Source organism: Xiphophorus maculatus, chromosome 3 (genome assembly GCF_002775205.1).
Source record: "Xiphophorus maculatus strain JP 163 A chromosome 3, X_maculatus-5.0-male, whole genome shotgun sequence".
NCBI classification, from domain to species: Eukaryota; Metazoa; Chordata; class Actinopteri; order Cyprinodontiformes; family Poeciliidae; genus Xiphophorus; species Xiphophorus maculatus.
Window position 1 is genome coordinate 17,355,844 of NC_036445.1, and position 27,258 is coordinate 17,383,101.

At 38.5% G+C, this 27,258-nt stretch overlaps 1 protein-coding gene across 2 annotated transcripts; it reads left to right on the top strand.

Annotated features, from left to right (window-relative positions):
• LOC102232645 (nuclear receptor ROR-alpha) lies at nt 1–27,258 on the top strand. 2 transcript variants are annotated; one of them, XM_023329632.1, is made up of 13 exons: nt 1–469; nt 576–677; nt 8,368–8,397; nt 18,776–18,861; nt 21,697–21,838; nt 21,924–22,253; nt 22,348–22,449; nt 23,370–23,491; nt 24,776–24,908; nt 25,004–25,111; nt 25,195–25,305; nt 26,315–26,424; nt 26,508–27,258. In XM_023329632.1, exons 1-13 carry the CDS (start codon nt 433–435, stop codon nt 26,670–26,672), a joined length of 1,578 nt encoding a protein of 525 aa, XP_023185400.1. In that variant the 5' UTR covers nt 1–432; the 3' UTR covers nt 26,673–27,258. The 2 variants fall into 2 exon arrangements, with proteins under 2 accessions (XP_023185400.1, XP_023185410.1); XM_023329642.1 differs by lacking the exons at nt 1–469; nt 576–677; nt 8,368–8,397 and adding an exon at nt 10,418–10,664.

The window sequence follows — 27,258 nt, forward strand, 5'->3', positions numbered from 1 at the left end:
TCCGCGTTTTATTTTGTCAATTGGACTTTGTGGCAGCAACATGGGATTATATTTCACAGCCGAGCACTTCAAAGCAAACCCGATCCGCTGGCGTTACGTAACAGCCGGTGACATAACTCTCTCCAGCCCGGCCTGGGACGGCCGGGGCGCGCCGGAGGGGGCTGGGGGTGAGAGCAGCGGGGCTTGAGAAGCCACGGCCCGGCCTGCTCCAGCTGCACTCTCCGCACTGCCGCTGCTGCTGCCACGGGGGTGAGAGCAATTATTTCACAACAGCCACACACAGGAGAAGAAAGAGGAGTAGGAGGAGGAGGAGGAGGAGGAGGAGGAGGAAACGCGCTGCTAGAAAGAAAAACTAAAGTGGAAGAAGAATGATGGTTGAGTTTTTGGACCTGTGAGGCCGGAAAGAGGAGAGATGGCAGTGCACGTTTTCAAATGCCTGCGCCGGCCCGGGCGCTAGAGCAGCCAACAGGTAGCATGTCTTCTGTCATCTTAATTTTCAGCTCAAATAGAGGAAAGTAAGTGGAGCTCAAGAGAGGTTCGCTGACTTCTGGCTTGCTTGTGGCTGTGTGGGTGAGAGGTGAGTGAAAGAGCGCGTAGGCCCATCCAGCGCTGTGACAGGAGCGGCATGGAATATGAGGAGTCAGACTTTCTACCTGCAGACACCCCCAGGAAAAAAGGTAAGCCAGATCTTATCCAGCATCAGGGCCGACCCGAGGCATACGCAAACACGGGGCCCCCTGTTGGCCCCAAGAGAAAATGTAATTAGCATCTGCACAAAGGCTCAAATCAGCAAATTATTATATTATCATAATCATAATAGTAGTTTATTTCATAATTTCACTCAAACAGCAAAATGTATGTTATTATACATTCACTACAGTGTGCTCTTTATTTCGAGAGTTTATTTTTGTTCATTTTTAAAAATTCAAAATGAATTTTCTCAAGAAAATATATACTACTAATGAAAAGTGTTTTCAGAATATATACAGACCGACAGAATCACAGCTGCTAACCTGAAAGTTGTCCAGCAGACAGACACATAAGCGTCCATGCATGCTAACAGAAAGTTGAGTGGAAGGACGAAGTGGGATAGTTAAGTTACGGTGCGTCTGTTAAGCCCTTCCTGAAATAATGCCAGAAATGGGTCCAAGAAGGAAAAGGACCGGACTAGTGCTCTGTGGTCCAAAGGTCCTCTGCTCAAATAAAAGTAAATTTTCTATAGATGCAAATAAAGGTTTTAAAGTCTAGAGGAAGAGAAGAGAGGGAATAAATCCAATTTCCTTGGGTTCAGTGTGAATTTTTGATTCACATCCATTATTTGAGCATTTTATGTTTCCTTTCTGGTAATAAAATCTATTTTATTGCCAGTTTAATAAACCTCTCTGAATTGAAATGAAAACTGACTGATTGTCTTATTGGGAGCCACTTGTATAAATATAAAAACCTTCAGAACTTAAAAATATACTGTATGTTCACAGAGTCATAGTGAGTTAAAACAAAATGAAGATTTTAGGGTTTTGGCTCTGAAATGATACCTTTTAAACAGCTGTTACAGATACATTTTTATTTAGTATTTTAATTAACTAATTAATTTCGCACAATGAAAGTAGCTGCCCCTTTGAAATAGCAGTGTAGTCACAGAGAGCACTTTGTTTCCACAACAGGCATTTTTTTTATATGAAAGAAAGATTTTTGTAGTTTTTGTTGCAAGAACCGATACTGCAACTAATTCATAAATAAATGAATCTTTACATTCCTGACATTACAAGCAGTTTGCTTGATCAAATAAATCCATGATCGTATTTCTCAACATGCCGTACTATATGACCTCTTCTACACACTCTTTATCTCACCTTTCCGTCACTCCCATCTCTCACTATTCTTTACCCCAGTAACCCTCTTTATCCCATTCACTGGGCAGCAGCAAGGTGCTCTGAGTGGGTAAGAATGACACTAAGACAGCATAATCCACTGGGATTAACCCTTATTTTTGCTTCTGCTTGTTGTCAATGCCTTTCTATTCTGAGCAGCCACTTGCTATAATCAAACTATTAGCTACCATGGCAAGATGAGACCGCTCGTCATTCTGCTGCAGAAACCCACTGCTCATTGTTCGCACAATGCAGGGGGGCAGTTTCTTTAGGACTTTATAGGAATAATAATGCATAAGTTCAAAGTGCACAATTCAGAAGAAGACACTTTCCATCTGTATTTGTTGGAGAAATTGCTGCTTTATCAGAACATGTAGAATGATGAGACTTCAGTAAAACTGCAATAACGTCTGAGTTCAGCATTTAGTCTTACAGTCAAATCTCAAAACATTAAATATGCTGTAATTAATTAATTCCAATTAATTAATTAAGTGAATAATTAAGGCATGCACAGTGATGCTTTTTAGATGACATAGACCTTAACTCTGTTATTTCCAGACAGATTATTTTCATTTATGGATTAATGGAAGCTTTTTGTCTTTTCAATTTATTCAATAAAATACAAACAACCACTAGCACACATACACACTATAATGGCAAATGTAGATATTAACCCTACATGCTTAATTTTGGACTATAGGAGAGAGCACACATGCACATGATCCTGGTCAGAGTTTGAGGGAAAAACATTTTTGTTGTTTGCTAACAACTGCCCCACCATGGCAAGTTGTATGAAAGCCCACCTGTGACAAATTCTGCTGACTCAACTTGATTTAGAAAGGATTACGCTTGTGTATGGAAGGTTTCATAACTGGCATTCATGTCAGAGCAGAACATAAACAATGGAGGCAGAGAGAATGTTTGCAGACCTCTGGGATGTAATTGCTTTAAAGTCAAAATCTAAGGAAGAACACTGATGAAGAAACGATCTGAATTGAATGTTATGAATAAACAGATTGAGGCAGAGAGAGGCTGAGCAGTAAGAGCTCAGGGAGGTGAATGGGAACAACGGACCCCGAGTCCACCCCCACTAAAAGGCTAAAACTTTGCCAAAAAACAACTTAGAGATTATTCAAACAGCAGAAGTTTTATTTATTGACTTTTTATATATATATAATGAGGCCCAAATAAATGGTCTTAGCTCCAGTCCTCAAGTCGGCTTGGCTGACAGCATCTCTTTTGTGAAACATAGTGATGGCAGCATCATGCTGTGGGAATAATTTTCTGTGGCAGAAACTGAGTAACTCCTTGGCATACTGGCGTGAGATGACAGCAGTGAAATGTATCGATATTCTTCAAGAAAACCTCCTGCATGACACATTGGATCTCAGACTGGCAATGATTCATCTACAACACAGGTGTCAAACTCAAGGCCCGGGGGCCAAATCTGGCCTGCCACAGCTTTTAATCTGGCCCTCTAGACTCCAAATTACATCAATAAGTCCTTCCAGTTTTTCCCAAATCTGCAAAAATTCCAACAAAATCTACAAATCTCCACATTTTCTTCCTGATTTTTCTTCAAATTTTCTCAGAATTGGTCAAAAACATTGGGTTTGAGTAACTGCTGCCTCAGCCTTACTTGATTTTATAGTCCGTAATTGATACAATGAGAAAATAAAAAGTCACATTTAACATCATACATTAAAATTCCTAACAAAATTTTAGGAACATTTTTAATTGGCACTACAAAATCTACAATTTTGATAGCAAAAAAAAACCCCTTAAGCAATCACAAAACCCTGGAGGAACAACTACTTACTGATATTTTAACAGTTTAATTGGTTTTCTCAATAAATTCTGGCACAACTAGACCTTTATGAACATTCAGATTTTTGATATGGCCCGAAATAAAAATGGGTTTGACACCAATTATCTAGAAGTCTGTGGATGTTCTATGATGTCCAAACCAGAGTTAAATCTAGTTGAATATCTCCAAAAAAAGAAGCTGTTTACTGATGAAGCCCATCTACCCTGATTGACCTTGAGAAGATCTGCAAAGACAAATGGGAAAAACACCCAAAGACAGATGTTACGCGTTTGTAAAAATACTAAAGAAGACCTAAGATTGCAATTTGTGCCAAAAATACTTCAAATAAATGACTGTAAGGACTAAATAATAATTTGCTTAAATAGTTACAAAAAAGTCTTAAATCATGTTTTTCATTTTGCTATGGTCATTATTTAAGAACTAATCAAATTAGTTTAATATAACAGCATGTTATGCTTTCTGCTCTGGATATGACCTTTGAAGCACCAAGCAATTCAACTCAGGATTTGCTTGTAGATGACACAAGACCAAATATGATTGAATTTTAGAGCAGCTGGAGGCAGAGCTGAAGCTGACACGCTGTTATGCAACACACACAGTGTTAAGTAGAAGTGGAAAAAGACAGTTTTAACAAGATCAGAGCTACTTAGAAGGAAACAAAATGTTAAAACTGGATGTTAAGGGGCTTAAGGACTTGGAGTAAAACAGCATCAGCTTACTGATCAGGTCCTGGAAACCGGTTTATTCAGGGTGAGGCGGAGAGTCGCCGTGTTTGTGCTGCTCTTGTTCGGTTTCACACTGCTGAGCCGGCTGTTCTTGGGGTGATGAGTTTGTTGGGTTTTGTGGCTGTTGTGGGTGTCTTCTCATATTTCTTAAGCAATTTTGGTGTTGCTCACACAAAGAAAAACCCTCTTCTCTTTTCAGAAATTAATTCTTTGTGTCGTCACTGCTCAGCCGCTGTGGATTCAATCCGCTTCATCAGTTCTGCAGCCGTTTGTGAATCTGACATTGGTTTCTGTTGCTGCTGCATCCGGTTGCTACCCTGCTTAAATGTTGCAGTTTAATAGTTATACTCTTCTCAGCTATTCAAGAAATTAAGCTACAATGTCTTAATTACTGTTGTCTAATTCACAAGAGAGTAAACTCTATTATTAGTCTTAACCCTTTCATGCATGAATTATGATCCTTTGTGTCAGAATTTTTTTTTCATTTTTTAAATTTTTTTTCTTAAGGCATAAAAAAGATAGGAAATTTTTTTTGTAAAAATAATTTATTTGTTATTTTTATGTGATCAATTGTAATTTTGTCCAAATACAAAGTTGTTATTTGAAAAATACATCAGTAGTATTGTTCCTTAGGGGTTATCTGATGTCACAATATTTTTTGTACTTGCAAGAGTCGTCTACAGTAGAAGGAGGGACCGGGTCGGTTCTCATGCTTTTTTGTCTGTCGGCCATATTGTATTTAACAAAAATAATTTCTTGCATTTGCAGCTGAGGCCAGTAGTTGATGGTATATTTTATGATGCATTAGTGTCCACTTCAGTGGTCTGTGTGCATTTATAACATAAAAATCCACAGGAAGCACAAGAAAATGACTTTTAGATAGCTGTCCACTGTAGTGACCACTATGCATGAAAGGGATAAATTAGAACTTTAAAAAAAAAAAAAAGAAAGAAAACAAGATTTTTACTAGAATTCAGTCTCATCATGATGCATATAAAATAAAATATTTAATACATTTTCAACAATTATTATTTTCTAAGTTCATCGCCTCTGAGCTGCCTGGCTGAACCTGGAAAGGCTTATTAGCTCTAAGGGCATGGAGTTAATGCCATTTGTTGGTCAACAGTCCAGATTAATCCTCATCATCAACTAAGTTATCCTCATCAGGCTTTTATATAGTTACAATTAGTGCCACTTTTTTGTTGCATTTTTTTATTTAATATTTTCCTATAATATGATTTTTTTTCTTTTAATCAACAATGAAATCATATGCATAAAAACAAATGTTTTTATTGTAAAAAAAAATAAAGTTTTTATTCAGGCAAACTTGTTGTCCTCCTCTCCAGGCTCAGTGGTCTCCAGTACTGTTATGTAATGCAGCAACTGTGAATTCAGCAGCGAGCCTCGATGTCAGCGCGCAGACAAGCCAGTGAAATTTTGACTGATGGGTTTCGCCAGCAGCCGCCTCCTCTGTGGAGGCTTAATGGCCACCCTGAAATCTGGATGTAGCTGAACGTGTTTTCACCTAATTTTACAGAAATACAGCTAGTTTTCATTTTTCAAAAGAAATATTCATGTTTGAGGCACAAAAAGAAAAGCAGTAATCCTAATTTTTGCTGTTTTGTGCATTTCTTTAATTGGTTAATCATCCAAGTAAATGCTAAGTTGTATTGTTAAACGATCGAATGAAAACTGACCAAAATTTAAGAAAAATGCGCCACTAAAAGTCAAAAAACAAAACCTTTTGCTAAACAATCCCTTTAAAGCACCTGCCTAGCTCGTGTCGACGTGTTTTTTAAATTTTCCGTGCGTGCACTGCTCTGCTTTCATTCCATACTTTCTGCTTATGAAGCAAAACTGATTTGATGAGGGCAAGAAAACAGAGGAAACCACAGAGGACCTGAAGTGGCGCCAGACAAAGGCCGGCAAACTCTGCGCCTTCCATTGATACTTATCTGCTATGCCTTAAAACATCTCTCTCTCTCTCTCTCTCTCTCCTTCTCTGTCTTTTTCTCTCTCTCTCTTTCTCCGACTAACACACACACACACTGATGTGTACGACTACAGAAATAAACTCTTTGGTTCAGAACCGACCCTCTCTCACACCTACTGCAACACAGACTCTCACAACTGCGGTCAAACAGGCAGACGAAAAAGGAGGACCAGTTGCTTCACAGACACCCACCTTCCTCTGCCTTTATCTCTGCTGTGTAAATGCACTGAAGTGTCACACAAACAGACACCAGCGTAAATAGGAATCTGCTAATTTAACCACTTTTACCCAGGATTCTTATCTGTCCAGTTTCTGCACCAAAAAGATTAAAGATCTTTCATCCAAACTACCCAATAGGAAGAGGATTTAATTTCAGCTTAATATGTGTAACTGAATTGCTTTCTGTCCCCCGGCTGAGTTATTTAATTGTTAGGACGTCCTAAATGTCCAGGAGACGGGCTGCTGTGTTTAATTGCATGTTTGCTCAGGATGGAGGATTTTGTGATTCTGAATTCAGACGTCTCTGCAGTTGGCACATCAGTACGTTGTCAGCCACCTCATCACAGTTAGTCATGCTGCAGTGAAGGTTTCGGTGGCAGAAGCATTTAGATTATTCATGTAGTGAAAGACAGTATCAGTGTACTGTAAGTAGGTGAAACATTAGAAGTAGATTATCACGATGTTATGGCAAGGTAGTGATTAATTTGTACCATTTTCTCCGGATGGCAGCTGATTTGGTCTTGATAACTTTAATTGTGTCGTTGTCTCCATAATTATTATCGCAAGGTACGTTATTAGTGTCAAAGTGTTTGTTGTTTATCTGTGTTATTATCTCGTGATTACAATTTAAATATATCATTTTAAATAAACTGCAGCTGTGACAACTCTTTTTGGGAAATGAGTTTAATAGTGCAATTGTCCAGAAATGACCTAATTTGTGATAACTCAGATTCTAGGATAACTCAGCTTGTGGCAAATATTTCATAATTTTAAGACTAAAGCTCATCATTGTCTTATCGTTTTACAACAACTGTCTCAGAGCACTAAAATGTGAAAAGTACAGAATATGAGATGAAATGGAAATATGAGTAATTAATCACATCTTGAAATAAGAGCTCACTGCGTCTTGAGGACATTTTACATTTTGTCTCGATCTCAAGATATTTAATTTGGGATAATAATTTAGTTATCTCGATTTAGTTATACCTAATTTTATAATAATTGTTTATTATGTCCTTTTACTCAATATGACTAATTTAGTGACATTTTGTAATAGTCCTTTGGCTACGCCCTTTTCTTGAAACAAATCATTTCGCCAATACTTGCTAGCTGTATAATTGTCATAACACGTTTTGTGACTACTGCCTCTACTGAGCTGTAATAACAGTGTAAATATTTTGAGACAGCAAAGTCGTCGTTTTTTCAGGTAAAGAGTTAATGTGGTAATCAGGAAATAAGTCAATAAGATTATAAATTATTCATTAACACGTTGCTGTTGTAGATCATCAGCTTCTGCCATGATAAGAGCGGCTCTTTCTTGGCATGCAATGGTTATCTCCTGATCTTTAGCAAACAAAGCTCCTTTTCTCAAGATATATAGAGAGATAAGCAAGCCTCTTTTTTGTTTTTCTAAGATAATGCAAGTACTGTTCTTGTGTTTTGTCTAAATTGTATTTAGTGAAAATGTTAAGCGTTTTGATGTTTGTGTTGGCAAAGGCATAGTCTGAGTTTGATGGTCATGATTTTTTTTGTGATTAAATCTCTTTACAGATGTATCAGCCTCTCAGCGGTGTTCTTACAATGTTGTTTAATTTTTTCTTTTACGTTTGATATTATTTGGAAATGTTGACAATTTGCTGTAATGTTCAACTGAGACAATGAGCAATCCATATTGTTGTTTTCTTTTAATTTCTTTATTTTGGGCTAAATAATATTTACTGTTTTCCCCAGGAGGCGCCGTGTCCAAGAAGACTCATTTGAGTAAGTCGTCTGTGTTCAAACCGTCTCTGTGCGTTAGCCTCACATGATGTGTGTGTGTGTCTGCATATGGTAATGGCATTGCTCGTGTTTGTGCTAGATATTTGTGCATGCACTGCGGTTAACTTCATAGTTTGTGAACATGCAACTTTGCACCTGTACAGCAAACACACGCACACACTCACATATTGGTGTCGCTGGGGTTGAGCTATTAGCAAACCCAGTGAGGGTTGTGTGTATTGCACCTGTGCAACCCCCCTCCTTTCTCCCATGTACAGGCACACACACATGTACACCGACACACACAAACTCCAGCTACTTTGGCATCTGAATGCAGATGAGAGCGATAGCATCTTGTCTTTTTTTAACTCGTTTGGTTTAACACTTTCTGCCACAACTTTAGCACACCTGGCCGTGTTATCAAGTGTGGGATGCTCCGCGTAACACAGCTTTTGTATTAAGTGGTGTGCTGATAAACAAGCTGAGGCTGAACGGTGATAAATTCACTAGAAATGTGAATGAAAATTAAACCCAGAGCTGTTAAAGCTTTGGTGTCCTTTTTATTCATCATTCGGCTGCTTCAGAAGGAGAAATATCAGTGTGGGGAGACAAAGAAATGTACTGAGAAAGCAGGGGTGTGTTGCCTATTTGCATATTTACCCAAACACTGTTAATATAGTTTAGAAATTCAGACTTTTTTTGTTTTAAGTGTTAAAACTTACCCCTGAGGCATTTTAATGATAGTTTAAATGTAAAAATTATTAGCTTCCTTTGAAAATATGTGATGAATCATTAAATAGATATTACACACATTATCTTCAGCAGGGCCCTCTTGTTTGCCTTTTCCAAAGTTTTACACACAGTCATGTTAATCTGTCTAACTTTTGTGATGAGAAAAAAAACCATTAGAGGTGGAAAATGTACAAAAACTGATCTCTGCTAACCTTAAACTAGAATGTTCTTTATGCTGCTTTTGACTCATCCTGCTGATGCTAACAAATGAAATCCGTCTTCATCTTGAGCTTGGCTTAATACTGACTGGCACTAATCCATACTGATACCAACCAGATCTGTCTGAAGAGAAGAAACACCAAGCATGATACTGCCGCCACCACGGGGTTCCTTTGGTGATATCCAGTCTTGTTTGTGCCAAACGATCCTTTTGGAGCTGTGACCAAAAAATGAAGACTTTGAAGAAGTTTTAGCCGAACCCGGGTGTTTTTTCTGGAAGCAAACTTCCAAACAACCCTTCCTTTCAGGCACAGCATATCTCATAAAAAACACAACTTGCCTTTCTTTACTTAATCAGTGTTATTAGGTTGTAAATAATGCTTCCAACTCGTTCCACACACCCTTGACTAATACCTTTTTTGAAAAGCTCCCTTTTGTTTCAGCTGAGAGGTGTAAACAAGAATATGTTAAGCTAATCAGATGCACAGCAAATGATGTTTGTGTGGATTAAAGTGATGCATCAAACAACCAGGTTATTGTAGCTCTCCAGTTTTTAAAACACATTTTGCCCGTAAATTAACGGAGAAACTTACCTGCAGATCTGCAAGCTAAGCTGAAAGCTTTAGAGTAAAAAGGTGTTTCCTTTTTACTCCAAAGTAAAAAGGTGTATGTATATGTTGCATTTTATATGCAACATATAAAATGCAACATATTTATATGTTGCATAAATATTTGTACAACTCCACAAGCTAACAGGAAAGTAAAAGTTTTTAACATCGTTTGCACGGTAGGAATAAAATAAAGCTTGTCGTTTCCACAACCAGCATGTTTCAGCTGCGTCGTCCAGGGACTCCTGCTAATTGAGTACAGTTTTATTCACATGGACAGCCTGAGAGGCACCAGACATTATGAGGCATTTCTTCTTCTCATGTGTGTTATAGAGTGAGGGGGTGCAGGATAACAACAAAGGCATAAGGAAAAAAAGTACCTTGAGAAAAAAAAAGTCAAGACAGGGGACAGTCCCCCCCTTTTCTTTGTCTTATGTCTCTCTCTCTCACACACAGAGAAGGAAGGTGAGGCGGTGACTGTCACTCAAAAGTCTGAATATGTGTGCTGAAGCTGCAGTGAGTACCTGACCCAGCTCTCTGAAGGACGAACAGGAAAAAAAAAAAAAGAAAGAAGGCAGATTAAAAGATATTGTTCACCAAAGACAAAAGAAAAGAGGTGATAGACGCTAGGCAAACAAAGTGAGAGGAAAGAAGAGTTTGTGAAAGTGGGACAAACGTCTGAGACGAGTGGAGGAGTGAGGATGATGCGAGGTAGGGATGAACTTCTCCGGTCCGTATCTGTGTGTGAGTGTGTGGGCAGTGCAATCAAAGATATTTTATCGGGTAAATCAATTAAAGTCGATGCTTCATGATGCTTCGAGTGCTTTTGGTTTCAAGCAGCAGTTTCTTTTCTAGCCTTCATGAAATACTTGAAATAAGTTTCCTCTCATGCAGACACCTGTCGCTTCAAACAGCTCCGTCACGCAGCTTGATTAAGCGTTTTGTTCAGTCTCTCTCTTTTATAACGCAGTTATTCTTCAAAACTTACTCTGCTACAACTCTGAGGTTCACTTGAGAAATGTTTGGTCACTCTGCTTTGGATCCTCTACAGATTGCATTTTTAATCTCATAACTGCTCTCTATGAAGCCTGGTGTTTTGAAACTTATTTGTTCTCTCCAGAGTTCTGCATTGGTTGACTGTTGGCGACGTTCACGCCGATTGATGTGTTTCACTTTTATGCTTTGGTAACATGATTCAGAGTTTGCTCCCTTTGATGGCTTTAAGATTTGAATCATTGCCACAGTTATTTCTGCCCACAGGTACTATACAGCTCACGTATGACATTTCGTTCAATTCAGAGAGCGACAATTCAAAGTGCGGCGAGAAACACACGAAAGACACTCTGTAATGCCGCGTGTCTGCCCTTGTTCCGAGTCGTTTACATATTTAGTTGTAGCATTCCACTGACTGAACTGAATTATTCATGAAAGCATAAAGTGGAGCAGGCCGAAATGAGATGTTGCAAGCCTATTTTTTGCATTCGCTTCCACTGAATACAAATCAGCGGAAAACAGGATGCAACTTGACCGCAGCGCATCAGTTTAAATGGACTAACTCCATGCAGACGCGGAAGACCCGACGCGCAGTCAAAAGTGATGATTGAACAAGAAGAATGTCGTTTTCTGGTGTTGTAGGAACAGAAAGGTGAAAAACTGAGAAGCAACAAGTTTTCCCATGCAAAGCTGCTTAAATGGTTTTGCTGTTGCAGCCTGCAGACACACACACACACACACACCCACACACGCACCCCTACAAGCACACACACCTTCGCAGCTGCTTCTTAGATGGCGCCTAGATGCAGCCTATCTTTCTCCTGCAGCTGCACTGTGGATACTGCGAAACCATAGAGCACCCTCCAACTGATGGAGATATTACTAAATATTTCTGCCTCTTAGCCGCAACAGGTTAACCTGTTTGCTCCCTGAATTTACACACACACACACCCCTACATGCCCACACACAGCTCAGTTAGTGCGTTTTGTGGGATTCTTGTGCAGATCTTAGAGTTTTTTTATCAGAAAAAGGATTTCCTTGTTCCTCCCGCTGCAGAAAACTTGCACACAGCTCTTCCAAAAGCACCAGAAGCGGTTTTTCTTCAGATCAAAGCCGACTTCACAATCGCAGGTGACACATTCTCCCCAAAATATGGTAAATGGGTATGAACAGCAGTTGAGCTGATTCATACCCACTGCTACCGTCAAAACATGACTTTTGTCTAACACCTCTGAAATCAGAAGGCACTTCAAAGTCCTAAAGGATGTCAAATGGTGCTCAGATTGGCTTTAATAATTCCCCCGTCCCTCAAAAAGGATGCCGTGGGTAGTTTTCCGTCTTTGTTGTTTATTGTCACAAAGCAGCTCTCTGATGAATGAGTTATTGATCATTTACAATCACACTTGTTTCAAAAACAAAAATCTAACTGATCATACATTTAAATATATTTAAACAAGATGTACTTCGCAATAAATCAGCCGTCATCCTAAGGTCATGCAGAGTGCTTTTAAATAACTCACTTATGATATTACTGTACTGGCAAAAATCTTCATTTACGTTTTTATAAAAAAATTTTGGCCCTTTTTTATTAAAAACAAAATTAGTTTTGCTTTAGGGTCGCTATTTAAAGTTTCAATGAAGTAAAATAACTAATTATTATTTCTCTATTTATTACGACATAATTAATTTCTTGTGCACTTTAAAACAAGTTATTTTGGTAACAAGTTATTTTGGTTTCATGTATTTCACATTAAAAAAAAAACCTCGGAAATTAATATATTTTCAAATGCATATTCAGAAAATAATTCACTTTCTATATGCTACCTTACTTATTTAATTTCTTGGTTAAAAATGGTCAAACAATTTTTTCTAATCTGAATATCGTTCGTACATTAGGAAACGTTTTGCTCTTCAACCCAAGTTTACCTGTAAGGCTTACCTGCATATATTTTTTGATTATTCCAATGACTTAAATAAAGAAAACAAATTCAGAAAAGTATTTAATCCTTGTTGCAAATAAAGAGATGAAGTGATTCTAAACTACATTATCTGTTTCTGGGTAAAATGTAAATAGACTCTGATTTTCTGATTGTCTTTTTGCTCTGGATAAACTCTGTTTTTGAGTGTGTGTGTGTGTGTGTGTGTGTGTGTGTGTTTATGTGTGTGTTTTGTGTACATACAAACTTTGGTTGCTGCCTTGCTTGCATTTGTTAGCTTCCGTAAGAGGAAAGCTGAGGGGTTTTTTTTGTTTTTTTTTTTACAGTGCAAAGAGCAGATTGCTGACAGGGTGATTTTAGGCGGATTGACTTTGGGGTTGTGCGTAATCAGTAAAGTGTTGTTTGTCCTCTCATATGTAAAAATAAATAAAGTAGCCTTAAATCAATTTTACACAACTGTGATGGGAAGAGTTCAATAAAACTATCTTAGGGTTAAAAGCTCTCACAAATAAAATCTTTCCGTTAGATTTCCTGAGTATTTGACTTTTTTAAATTTAAGTATTTTTTGTTTAAAATGTTTTCCATACTTTTAGCTGACTAGACCAACCTGAATCTACTTTTACCCATTCATGATTTAGTGGTTGTGATTTGTTTGTTTGTTGTTTTTTTTTTTTTAAATCGAGACTCCTCATCTTTGGCCCATTTTCTATCACATAGGAGGATATTACAGAATGCAGCCTGACACACATTTAGCTGCACAGGCTGCATCTCGGTCAAATGAACATGAAGCCAAGTAAAGTTTTAATGAGATGCAGAAATGGGATCATATTTCTGCATCACATCAGAAATGTTCCATGTTTTTTTTAATCAGATTTTTCTCCTCTTTGTCAGTTTATTTAGTAGATTGTCACAGCTTGAACTTTATAACTTTATTTGGTTGCAAAACTTTTAAAATGTAGGATTAAATGTCTTAGATTTTGTGAAATCACAGGCACACTAACCATTTCACAATGCACTGTGACCTTACTAAACTCATAAAAAGTGTGAGAATGAAAACACAAGAAACAATGACGACAAAAAATTGTTCCTGACCTCCTTTGAAATAAGAAGAAACTCTTTCTAATGTTTGCATTTGCAGACCTAAGTCATGTTTTACGTTTTTATTAACGTTGCATTATTTTCTGCAGCACCTCTGCTTTTCTAAGATGAAGCAGATTAATTATTGAGATAGCTAAACATTTATCGAAAGACACGTCTTAACATTAATTGCCCATCTTCTTTGTTCACTGACAAATCAGAACATTTCCATCACTGAAAATCCACTCAGCTCAAGACTCTTCGCTAATGTACCACCTCACAGGTGCACACTTAAACTCGTAAATGAGTCGAGTGGGTGTTTTGCTAAAGCTAACGCATGTTGTAACAGCAGCTTTCTGTGTGCAGAGCCAGTTCAGCGTCAGCAAAACAGAGCGGAAATGCTGGAAAGCAGAACTGATCTGTGCTGTTAACAAACATGAAGACAGAGAGCTGGTTAATCGACGTAAACGGAAAACTTAGTGGAAAATCTTTCATGCATCACATTTATTTACAGATTTTACAATAAAACTATACTTATATACAGAATGCACTTGTTGGGAATTTAATCTGAATGATTAAGACTTTATTTTTAAGTACCATCACACATGCAATTTGTGTAAAGTTTGTTTTAATCCAACATTTAAATGAAACAAACAGAAAAGAAATAAAACAAAGAAACATTTCTGATATCATTATCTTTATTCATCAAGGCAGATTTTTATTTGTCAAATGTTTTTATTCATTTAAAATAAAAATCATCTGGGACCATGCTTATTGTTCAGGAGTTTAACAAATGATGAAAGCTACATTCTTTGGATTTATTACAATAAATGAGTCTTCCGTTTTCAGTCTTGACTGTGGCAATAACGGCTTAAATAAAAATTAGTTGGTTTCTGTTGATTGAGTGGTGCAACATATCATATGTTAATTATTCAAGCTAAGAGAAATCAAGCCAGATGTTTAAATAACATGTTACTCAGTCTTTGCTTTTATTTAGCCCAGATAAATATGTTAACATTTGGATGTTTTCAGCCCATATCTGTCAAAATGTGGCCTCAAAAAAAAAGACATTTACAGAAGACGTCTTCTTTTCTTTTTGTTGACTTCCACAGTGCCAGGCAAAGGGATTCTTACACATTTTTTATTTGTTCTCTTTACAACTACAAACTGCAATGCATTTTTAGAATTTTATGCACTAAATCAGAAATAATTATTAACAGTAAAGGGAAAGGATGCATTGTAAAATCCAATACCTTACAAAGAGCATAATAATGTCTTGCCAATGAACGAGAAGAGATTGAAGAGAATGCAAACCTGTAGAGATAAGGACATTCATGTCTCTGACAGACCGGCTAAGGAAACATTAATCAGAGCAGCAGCCAAGAGACCAAAGGTCACCTTGGAGAAACTGCTGACCCACAACTCAGGTGGGAGAAAGTTTTTACCGGAAGAAAGTGTTTCCTTCAGATGAGGATCCAATTAAACCCTACACATCACATAACGCTTGTTGTTGTAACAAAACATTTTGAAAACCATATGTTGTAATTCTTCCACTTGTTGATGGTCTATCACGTAAAATCCCAGGAGAAACCATTGAATTCTGGGTTTTTAAACTGACATAATGCAAAAAAAGAAAAGATTTTGAGTAGTTTTGCATGGCACTGTAGCTTTCCCAGTTGACCTTGCCATTTTGCACTACCAAAAGTAGAAATAACAAATGTTTTTGTTGTTGTTTTTATTAGATTTTTCCTACAATCCCAATTTTTTGAGGAAATATCACAATATTTGCAAACCCTGCGCTGCGCTTGCTCCAGACACAATCTCTCTTTCTATGGTTAACAAAAATTACACAAATGAAAGCGGTTAAGCTGCAAAGTAATTTTATCTCGCAACCTCTGACAAACCTGCGTGCATCTGGAGATGTTGGGTTTGATTGGATTGAGCTGTGGCTGGAGATAAGAAGATGAGTCCCAAAATGCCTGAAAGTGTCGTCTTTCTGCTGCTGATGTCATGATTTTGTATAATTTTTTTGCTTGCATCTATTGCAGCTTGAGAACCACCAGAGCTGCGATTGCATGGAAACATGGTGTTGTTTGATTATTGTGTGTTTTCTGTGTGTGTGATTGAGTGCGTGAGCTGTGAAAGATTGTGGGTCACGGTGGATTTCCTGTTGTTTGAGGTTGACAATCAGAACTGAAATAGCAGAAAAAGACAGAGACCACTGATGCTCTCTCCACATATCCTGCAGCAGCTCTCAGAGAAACTTAGCTCAACTCACGGCTCTTGTTTGCAAAACTACACAATCCACAATGGATCTGAGCTCCTACATCTTGAGGTCAAAGAGTCATGGCTAACTCTGTGAAATACCTTCTTATCAGTCAGGCTTTTATTGCCTTCCTCACTGTACGAACTTCCGCTTTATGCGTTCAATTACTATTTAATCTCATCCTCTGAAGCCTTCGGGTGCTCCCTGTGGCACCAGAGAAAGAGGGCACACACTGACACACTAACACACACTTGCGACAAAACAAAATCTGACACAGTTCTGCGCGGAAACACAAATACTTTGTGAATAAAGGCAACATCCACATGCAGGCGTGAGAGCTCGTCTCGCCGGGGACAGTCACACCTTCGGAGCATGTGTGGAAGGAAGACAGGAGATGACACGACTAGATGAAAAGATTGCGGCGTGTTATGGCCTTTGCACGCTTCCAGATTTGGTACAGTAACACAGACTGAACGCGCTGAGGCTGTTCTGTGAGGAAACGCGCAGAAAACACACATTTTCTAGACGGCTTTTTCAGCTTTTCTGCTGGTTTCATATACTCTTTTGTGACAAAAACCAGCACTGAGCAAAAGACTGAGGGGTGTGAGAGTTTACAGAGATCAGGGGCACAGGGGGAGGCGAGTGGGGGACGGACATTACTGGCAGTGATGAATGAAAGACTGCATTACTGGCAGTTGTCCTTTATGAGCGAGACAGAGAAGAATCACAAAGTTAAGAAATGACATGAAAGAGGGACAGTCAGAATGAAAGAGAAGTCAGGCAACCACTTAAAAGGACTTTGAGGTTGACACCTTCACATTCGCCACCTTTCTCCATTTGCAAATATTCCACGTCCTTAGACGACACCCCTCTTATTGCATTTGATGTTATTTTGTTCATTTGTACTAAGTCAGAAGGCGCTGGAGAGGAAAAAACCTTTGGTTTGCCATGGTCGCACAACTGCTGTTTGATGTTAGAGGGGAAGTACAGCATTAGAGAAATGTTCCCACTGCTGAGTTCACCTTTCTGTCATCTTCCTTAGGTAAAATTGTGCAATTATTTCAAAGGGACTGAAGGGGTTTCCTGTCTAGAAATACATAAACAAGTTTTTTAAGTGATTTTGTTTTTATAACTGAGATAGTCATTGATTAGGCCTGGGCAATGTGGCAGAAAATGTCATATTGTGAATGTTTTGTACATTAAAAATCCCAGTTAGGGTTTTATTACTTTCTGCTATATACATTTAACAAAAATATTTTCCCCAAATAATACTTCTAACCAGATTTAATCAGTCGTGCAATTTGAGCAACTTCTGTGAAGCGTAATGAATATAGAATAAATATGGATTTGTGATTTGATGTGCACTCATTCCCACTCTATTTTATAAACTTTAAATGCTTATTTTAATTTGAAATGTAGGCAATGACAATAACACTCGGATACGATGCACTGTTGCAACATTCAGAGTGGTTTGTTAAGTGAAAGGGAAACTCGTCATTCTGAACAAGAACTCTCTACTTCGACCGATCGTCAATAATTTCTAAAAATTCAAAATATCACATTACATCATCCACCACTGCTTTTATTAAAACACAGCTTCACAGTTTGTCTAATTCTAATGGTTTAAATTCATTCCCAGCTATTTAAAAAAAAGCTTAGACATTTTCAAAATGCTACTCAAGCTCAAATTTAGTATTTTTGTTAAAATTATTTGCACGTTTTACAGATAGCATTCTTCATCTAAGCTTTATTATCACTAACAATAACAAAACCATGCTGATTTTCCCGCCGCAAAATGATGAAAAACCATATAAACATTGTTCCAACAGTCGCGTGGTAGTTTTAAAAATGTCGTGGTGCACATCAGCTTTCAAACAAGAGCAAATCCCCGACATTATTTGCATTAATCTGGTGACGAATGCTTGTTTCTGCACCCTGAGGAAACGGCAGCCTGATCTGCCTGACGTCTTCCTGATGATGAGCTTGTGCCTCAGGAGTCTGCTCCATTTTTCTGCTGAGTTGATTAAGTCGATCTTTGCAAATTGTCTATCAGTGGTTTCAAGGCATTTGGCACTTTGAGTCTTTCTACATTTCAAGTCACTGTTAATGTTAAAAGGCTTTAATGCTTTTTCAAATGCTTTTTCAAATTTGCATTAAGAAATCTTATGACTGTTTGGCCAAACAATTGTGGGGCAGAAACTGTTGCAGCTTGAAAAGGTTTCTTGTTTACTTCTTTTACAACTAATGCTGACGCACTCGCCGATAAATCTGCTGACTGTCAAATCTTCCAGACCTCAGGTTATGTCTGTCCCGGCCTCTATCAAGACTTTTTCAAGTTACTTTATTTCAGAAACTTCATAGATGGCTTGGAAATCTTTGGTTTTAATTGGAACATCAGTGTGATTAATCAGAACTGTCATATTCAGTTTTTTTGTTGAATTTTCCTTCCATCCATCTGCATGTCTGAAGTTGTGATACAAAAGAGTTTAGTGCTAAATCTAGAAAACTGTTAATTCACTTTTTGTTTTTCCTTTTTACCTCTTTTCAGCCCAGATTGAAGTTATCCCATGCAAGATTTGTGGCGATAAGTCTTCTGGAGTTCATTATGGAGTCATCACATGTGAAGGCTGCAAGGTGAGAAACAACAGAAAAAAGAAAGGTGTTAACCACAAACCGTCTGGCTTTTATTTGTCGTCTTGTGGACTTTTTAACCTCTTAACCCCCACTGGATCTGAGTTTTAAGTGTTGGAGGAAAAATAAGTGCAGCAAATTGTTCCTACAGAAGATCTAGAGCACAAATTGCACAAAGTCCTGATGCAACATAGAAAATTCCTACAAACAAATTGTTTAATCCAGCAGCTTGCCTTTTTGTTCCTCTTGTCTATTTGTGTTGTGTTTTTATTATTAAAATAATTTACTAATTGTAATAATCCGTTAACAAATATTTCAATATTTTTATGTGCCTTCATTTTCACAAGTTTTAAGTAGTTAGCTGGACTGAGACACAGGGTCTTTCAGTTCGTGAACAAAGCATTTTCACTGCTATTTACTAGCAGAAATAGAGGATATGAAGATGAAACCTGAAATTTCAAAAATCTGTATTTAATGTATTTTATAAGTGTAAGATTTTAAAATAGAGCTAATATTAACTTATTGAAAAAAGCTGTGAAATAACCATTTACCAGACTGACGAATTTCAACTCTAAACTCAGCGTTTTGGTAAAACATATATGATAAAAAAAACTCAACTTGGTCAATGTTTTGCACTAAAAAGACCTAAATGTTATGGTAAGTAGCAAATGTTTAGTGTAATCAAACATTTCAGTCAAGAAAATTAAGAAATTTTGAAATAAACATTTAAATGACGTCCTGTCTTATGGTAACTTTGTTTTACAAGTTACAGGCAACATTTCTGCAAAGCATCAGACTGCAGGCTAGCTCCTAGAGGAAATAGCATTTTTAATAACCAGCTTGTTAGACATGTAATACAATATTTCACACAATAAGTACGTGTTATTATTGATTATATATTTCTATTTGCATAAGCTTTTACAGTACAGACCAAAAGTTTGGACACACCTTTTAATCCAATGAGTTTCCTTTATTTTCATGACTATTGACATTGTAGATTCACACTGAAGGCATCAAAACTATGAATAACACATGTGGAAATATGCACTAAACAAAAAAGTGTAAAACAACTGAAAACACCCCTTATATTCTAGTTTCTTCAAAGTAGCAACCTTTTGCTGTGATCACTGCTTTGCACACACTCTGCATTTTCTTGATGAGCTTCAAGAGGTCGTCACCTGAAATGGTTTTCACTTCATAGGTGTGCCTGTCAGGTTAATAAGTGGGATTTCTTGCCTTATAAATAGTCATGAAAATAAAGAAAACCCATTGAATTAGAAGGTGTGTCCAAACCTTTGGTCTGTACTGTATATGAGACAGTAGCATCAGAAAATGATCATAATGTGATCATACCAGCCCATGCCTCCTTCAGAAAAGCCTGTTTCCTCACTATATCCAGTACAAAATAGTGTTCAGCTAAGTGTATACTCCCAGTAGTTTTTCATCAGTAGTTGACAAAATAGCATGGTCAATGTTGCCTTTGTAGCATAAATACTGCAAAAGGAAATAATTAACCATGTTGAGTTTTTGCAGTGCAACTCACCCTAACCCAGCCTTCTTCATCTCTGAAGCTCAGTTATTACAGTATCGTTCCTTGATGTTGTTTAAATTGTTATAACAGTTTTCAGTCTGACTGTACATTGACTTTGAGAGTCAACTGAGATGGTGAGATGAGCTGAAGTGATGTCACATTTGAGAACCGTGCAGCCAGAAGGCCAAGATGGGTAAATCCCAACAAGTTGTGCCGATCCTTTAAACTTCGCAGGTAGAAGTCTTTCACAGATCAGACTTAGTTTGTTGTTTTGTTCTTATGCTTATTGTCTGGCAAGTCATTTCACAAGTGAGCTCATCAAATACGTTATAAACTAGGAGCCTCGTGACCACAAAAACACTTTCATACCAAAGAAAAGCAGTCTGTCCAGGTGTATGGGTTATTGGTTTCTTGAATGTTTCTGAATCTAGAGCTGTGATGATATATTTCACTGAAGATTTATTCAGTTTTGCTCCTTTTTGTCACACTTATGTGCTTCCAGTCATCACAAAAGTTTAAATAACAAAGTGAAAATGTGGTTTTCAGCTCATGATTCTATTTATTAAGGAATGAAACTATTCAAACCAACCTGGCTCTGTTATATTAAATTAGCCCACCTTGTTATATCATAAGTGTTGGTTGTATTTCACCACATACACACAGGATTGGTTTCTGCCTGACCTGTAGAATCAGGAAATTTCATAATAAAACCTGACTGACAATATGAAGTAGACTAAAGATCTCAAAAAAAAGAAGAAAACATCATGCAGTCTAAAGAAATTCAAGAACAGATGAGGAATTATTAATCTATTAATCTGGAGAGAATTATGTAGTCATTTGCAACCCTCCCACAGTGAGAGCCACTTTCCACAAACGGAGGAAATATGACACATTGATGAACCTTTGCATGAATAGCCGGCCCACCAAAATGGCTCCAAGAGCGAATGAGCAACCAGGAGGTCACTACTGGTGACCTCCTCAGTAAGTTTTCCTCAAAATCTGCATCCAATGGAGAGTTCAAAGATTGAAACCACTCAAAAAATCCACAAAGTTTCATCTCACATTTGTTTAAAGAATATTTTGAGGACCCCATAGGATTTTGATAAATGAAATGCTTTGACAACTGCATTGTGTTATTTCACAGGGTACCTTTGTCTGAGCTGTCGTTGACTTTTTCTTCTCTGTTATTATAAAATTTATCGTTTTCTACTGAAATAATGAAATATTCAATAAGAATCTAACTCATGTATCAGTGTTTCGAATTTAAAATTCATGCCTGTGTCTTGCACTGTCACCCGAACACTCAGGGCTTTTTCCGGCGCAGCCAGCTTCCCACCGTATCCTACTCCTGCTCCAGGCAGAGTAACTGTCAGATCGACCGGGCCAGCCGGAACCGCTGCCAGCACTGCCGCTTGCAGAAGTGCTTGGCTCAGGGCATGAGCAGAGATGGTGAGGCAGAACCGGAGATGTCGACTTTCCCCTTCACTTGCAGAAGTTCCCTGATTGCTTGTTTACCAACATGTGTTCTTTGCAGCTGTGAAGTTTGGCCGCATGTCCAAACGTCAGAGGGACTCTCTTATTGCTGAAGTGGAGCGACACAGGCAGCAGCAGCAACAGCAGCAGCTTCAAGACGACACGCAGGTGGAGCTGTCCTACCCACCCAAAAACCGCCAGGACCACTCCCCACAGCTCCTTCAGCCCATCGCCACACCGTACCCCTACGTCGGTGACGCCTACGGCGCAGAGGTCCACCCCTATCTGGTTTACTCCCCGAGCGACTCGCAGGGGTACCGGGGCTCCGGTGTCTCCCCTACGTCCAGATTCCAGGGGCGGGGGGACAGCGGTGGACACCATGATATCAGAGGTGAAAAACAGCAGTGGGAGCTCTCATTAAAATCAGTTTTCTTTGTCTTACTCTTGTTGTTCATTACTATTGCTATTTTCTTCATTTTTGTCAGGATTTGACTCCAGACAGCAGCATCAGGATCTCATGACTCTTCATTCCTACAGTCCTCTCGATGACCTCTACAACCACTATCCCCACTCTCTGCGAAACATAGGTGAGCAGCCAGCACAGTGGGTTCCTTGTGCTTAATACTTCGTAGAACCAAGTCTTTGCATGTAAATCGTTACCAGTTTTCCACTTGACTTTTTCTTCTATTCTTCTTTGCAAAATAGCTATAGATCAGCCAGCCTGGATAGAAAGCGTTATTGTCATTCTCGTCCAGTTATAAGTGTTTCACAGCCTGGAACATCCATCTTCCTGAGGAACCTTTTACCCACAGCATGATTCTGCCACCTCTGTGTTTGACAGTGAGGAAGTTGTGTTCAGCATTTTTTCAGGAAAACTCAATATGGTCCCACCTGAATGAAACCTTTCTTTCACATATTTGCCGTGTCTCTACTTGGCTTGGGGTGACATTAAAATTTCTAAAAACTATTTTTCAACAGTGGCTTTCTTCTTGCCACTCTCTCATAAAGACCAGACTTGTGGAGTGAGTGACCAACAGTTTTCCAGTCAACAAATTCTCCTACCTGAGTTGTGAACCTCTGCAGCTCTTCCACTTATGTCTCTCTGATTAATGCTCTTCTTGCCCTGCCTGTCAGTTTAAGTGAACTTCTATCTCTAGCTAGGTTTGCCTTTGTGCCATACTCTTAATTTTCAGACGTGGGAACACTGAGATAATGTTTTATAACCCTGCTTGCAATTTCTCAACCTGCCTGCCATGTTCTTTGATCTTTATAATGCTGTTTGTTGCTAATGTTCTCTAACAAACAAGTGAAAAAGTGGAAAAAACTCAAACGGACTTGATGCAAATTCACGCCACACTTATCCTTTCACTTTCATTTTACAGTTGTGCACTTTGTTGTGTTGCATTAAACCCGGACACATGTGTTGAAGCAGTTGGTGCGAGGCACTATATGCCTTTAACCTGTGATCATATTTGTAACATACAGGCGTTTTCTCTCTCTTCTTCAGATGAGCTGTGTGCCAGCATTGTGCGTTCCCACAGAGAAACCAGCCAGTACAGACTGGAGGAGCTGCAGGCTCTCAGATGGAAAGTGTTCAGCAGAGAGGAGATCCAAGCCTACCAGAGCAAGGTATTGCCAAACTAAAATGATCGTATTCTACTTGTGTCTTTTATTTCTCAGGCTTCCTCTTGTGTGATTCCGACAGTCTCATATCAAAACACGTAGCTTCTCGTGTCTTCAGGTCGCCTTTGTTTGATGAATCAAACAGAAAACAGAGAAAACGTTTTTCATTGTTTTTCCCCTCCTTCTTGCTCTCTGATTGCTCGCGTTTTTGAAATATAAGGATGGGGTGATGTTGGTGGGAGTAAATTAGGTCATTAAAATTGTAGCAGCAGAAGTATTTATAGTGTCTTTAAAAAATATTCCTACCCTTTGATTGTTTTTCCATTTTGTGCTGCTGCAACCACAAATTTCAGCTGAGTGTGACAAAGTAGTGCAAGACTCAGAAGCAGGCAGATAAAGATACACAATTTAACATTTTTATACTAACAGAAATATGAAACATATGATTTGCCCAATTTACTCCAATACCCATAAATAAAATCCAGCTTTAACGCCTGCCTTCAGAAAACACATAAACAGTAAAAGGACTCCTACTGTGTGTCATTTAATCTTAATACAAATTCATCTGTTCTGTGAAGCTCAAACGTTTGTTAGAGAACGTTATGAACAAACACCAACATGAAGTCCAAGGATCATAGCAGACAGGTCAGGGGTCAAACTGTGGAGAAGTCTGAAGCAGCGCTAATGTTACAAAGGAATATCCAAAACTTTGAACATTTCACCCAGATGTTCAAAGCTTGTATATCGATACATGGCTGTCCATGTACCCACGGTAGCTCTGGGGGAGCTGCAGAGATCCACAGCTCAGGTGGGCGTTTCTGTTGGCAGACTTATAACAACTTATAGTCCTGCACTCTACAACTCTGACCTCTATGGATGAGTAACATGAAGAAATCCACATCTAGTCAAATTTGCAATTCTGCTACTCAGACACTTTATCATGTTGTTAAGCCTTAACACACAAAACATGTGGAAGATGGTGGCAATGGGTGGCAAAACATATACATTTATGCCACACCTAAGATTTTTATTTTTAAGTTGATTTTTGTCATGTATTTTTAATTTTATTAATTTGGAGAAAAATCCAATCCCAAAAATCCGAGGAACCTCTGTTGAGGTTTGTGGTTATGTGAGAAAGGGTGAAGAAGATTCAAGGAGTGTCAAGAAATTTTGCAAGGCCATCTTAGTGGAAATAGAATAAGCTTATGTGAGATTACAGAAGTTTGCAGCTCATTTATTATGCTGCAGATCAAATCTGTGATAACAAACAATCCTAACTGCGTTTTCCAGACAGTGGATGAGATGTGGCAGCACTGTGCCGTCCGACTGACTGATGCTGTTCAGTATGTGGTGGAGTTTGCAAAACACATCCCAGGTTTCCGGATGCTCAGCCAGAACGACCAGATCGCACTACTCAAAACTGGTAAGACTTCAGCAATCTCATTTTATCCCAGTGAAACTTGAATCCCTGCAGAAAAAAAGGGTTAATTCTCCATCTTTCTTATATCTCCCCGCCAGGCTCCATGGAGGTGGTTCTGGTCCGAATGTGCCGCTTCTTCAACACAGAAAACAACACTGTGTTCTTTGATGGAAAATTTGCTGGAACTGAAGTCTTCAAGTCTCTGGGTAAGAGTCTGACTCATAATCCCTTTGTGATGAAGCTGATGGAAAATTTATGGGGACTTATTGGTCATTTCTTTTCCCTGAAGCGTGCGGTGATTTAATCGCAGCGGTGTTCGACTTCGCTCACGGTATGTGTGCTCTGAAACTCACAGAGCAGCAGCTCGCCCTCTTCAGTGCTCTGGTCCTAATCAACGCTGGTAAGTCTAAAAATTTTTAAAAAAGCAAGACGTCGTTCAGTATTGACATGTTGAAGTTCAGAAGTTTATTCTTCCCCAGGAGTTTTAAACCTTTTCTAGACCATAAAGATCAACTACAAACACATCATAGTGCTCTTTCAAACCCAGATAAAGCTGAAAAATAGGTTTGCATCTGGAAAATGCAAACTTGATTTGCTATTTGATTTATTTATTCACACAAAATTAGTCTTCCTGTCACTGAATGACTCCTCACAGACAGGCACTTTTCTCGTTTATAGTGCCTTGCAAAAATATTCACACCCCTTCAGCTTTTTCACATCTTGTCACACCACAACCACAAACCTCAATGTATATTTCATCAGAATTTCATGTGACCAGCAAAAAGTGGAGCACAATTGTGAAGTCGCTGGAGGCTAACGTTTTTGGCCATTCTTTGCAAAACATGCTCGAGCTCAGTGGGAATGGATGTAGAGCTTCTGTGTTCTTAGATTTTACCAGAGTTTTTTTAGTTTAGGTCTGGACTTTGACTGGACCAGCACAGCACATGAATCTACTTTGTATGTTTAGGATTGTTGTCCTCCTTTTGTACCCCTTATTTATCTCCATCCATCCAGAACAGTTCCTGAATATTTCATGTAAAAAAAAAGAATCTAAATTTTGAAGCATGTCTCGTTACTGTTAATGCTTTCCATTCAATCTGCTTAACCTTAAGCTATTCTGGAAAGAAGAACTGGAAACAATTTTTGTCTCTGGATGTGCAAAAGACACACTTGTTACAGTAAAAGATGGTTCCTTAAAAAAAATAGTTGGAAGAGTTTAGCACAAGGCATGCAACACTTTTAAAATTTCTAATTATAACATTGCAGCATTTTCATTTGAGATCACAATTAGGCACTACTTCACGTTCACATACAGTAAAGTTTGTGGTTTGTCAAAGAACATAAATACTTTACACTTGCATGCTTTCTATCAATCAGGCAAATTTTATAATTGTTTTAAATTTCTGCAGACCGTCCCTCTCTAGAGGACAGAGTGAGAGTCCAACGAGTACACAGAAGTGTGGAGGTGGGACTCACTCACATTCTTCACCGAGACAACCACGATAGTCTGTTGCATAAGGTACATGTTTCCTCACGTATAAATATTCCCTCACACTGTCCTCACTGCTATCGCTCGTCTCACTGTCCATGTCCTCTCGGCAGCTCTACCAGAGGATGGCAGTGTTGCGTTCGCTGTGCAGCCTGCACATGGAGAAGCTGCGCTGGTTCAGCCAACGATACCCGCTCACTGCTCACTCTCTGTTCCCCCCGCTCTACAAGGAGCTGTTTGCGTCCGAGGCCGAGCTGCTGCCGGGGGCCACTCACTGAGCAACCAGCGGTAGACTCAGACATACGCACATGTCCGCAGACGAGCAGAACCTGGAGTTTTACTGGTACTTCCCAAAGGAATCTGTATTCTGAATAGGAGGAAACTGTAACTGTAATGGATTATTCAATGATTTGAGTTGAGTAATTCAAATCATTGATAGGTTGATAGATTGATTATTTCAGGGAACTGTGAATTTTGATGTTATTTGAGAGTATATTTTTAGGATTTATTTTGTCTCAGGATGTGCTGTCGTAATTCTTCCCAGCTGTAGTTACTGAGTTTGTGTCACAGTTTGTTTATGCAGTTATTCAAAGAGGCAGGATGCACTGTCAATGTACACCTAAAATGAGCCCAACATCTCTCTGCAAATGAAAATATCACTCAATGCATCTACCTTGTGTGTTTCGCATAAGCTTGGATTCAACTTGAAATTACTTTTTTTTTTTAAATTCCAGTAAAAAATTGCAGTAAAAAAAATGCTGTTACCCTTTACTTTTAGTCCGATTTAAAACCAGAGTGTTTCACTGGTGCTGTAAGGTTAGCTTTTTTAGCAGTAAATACCACACTGGTTTACAAAAAAAGAAA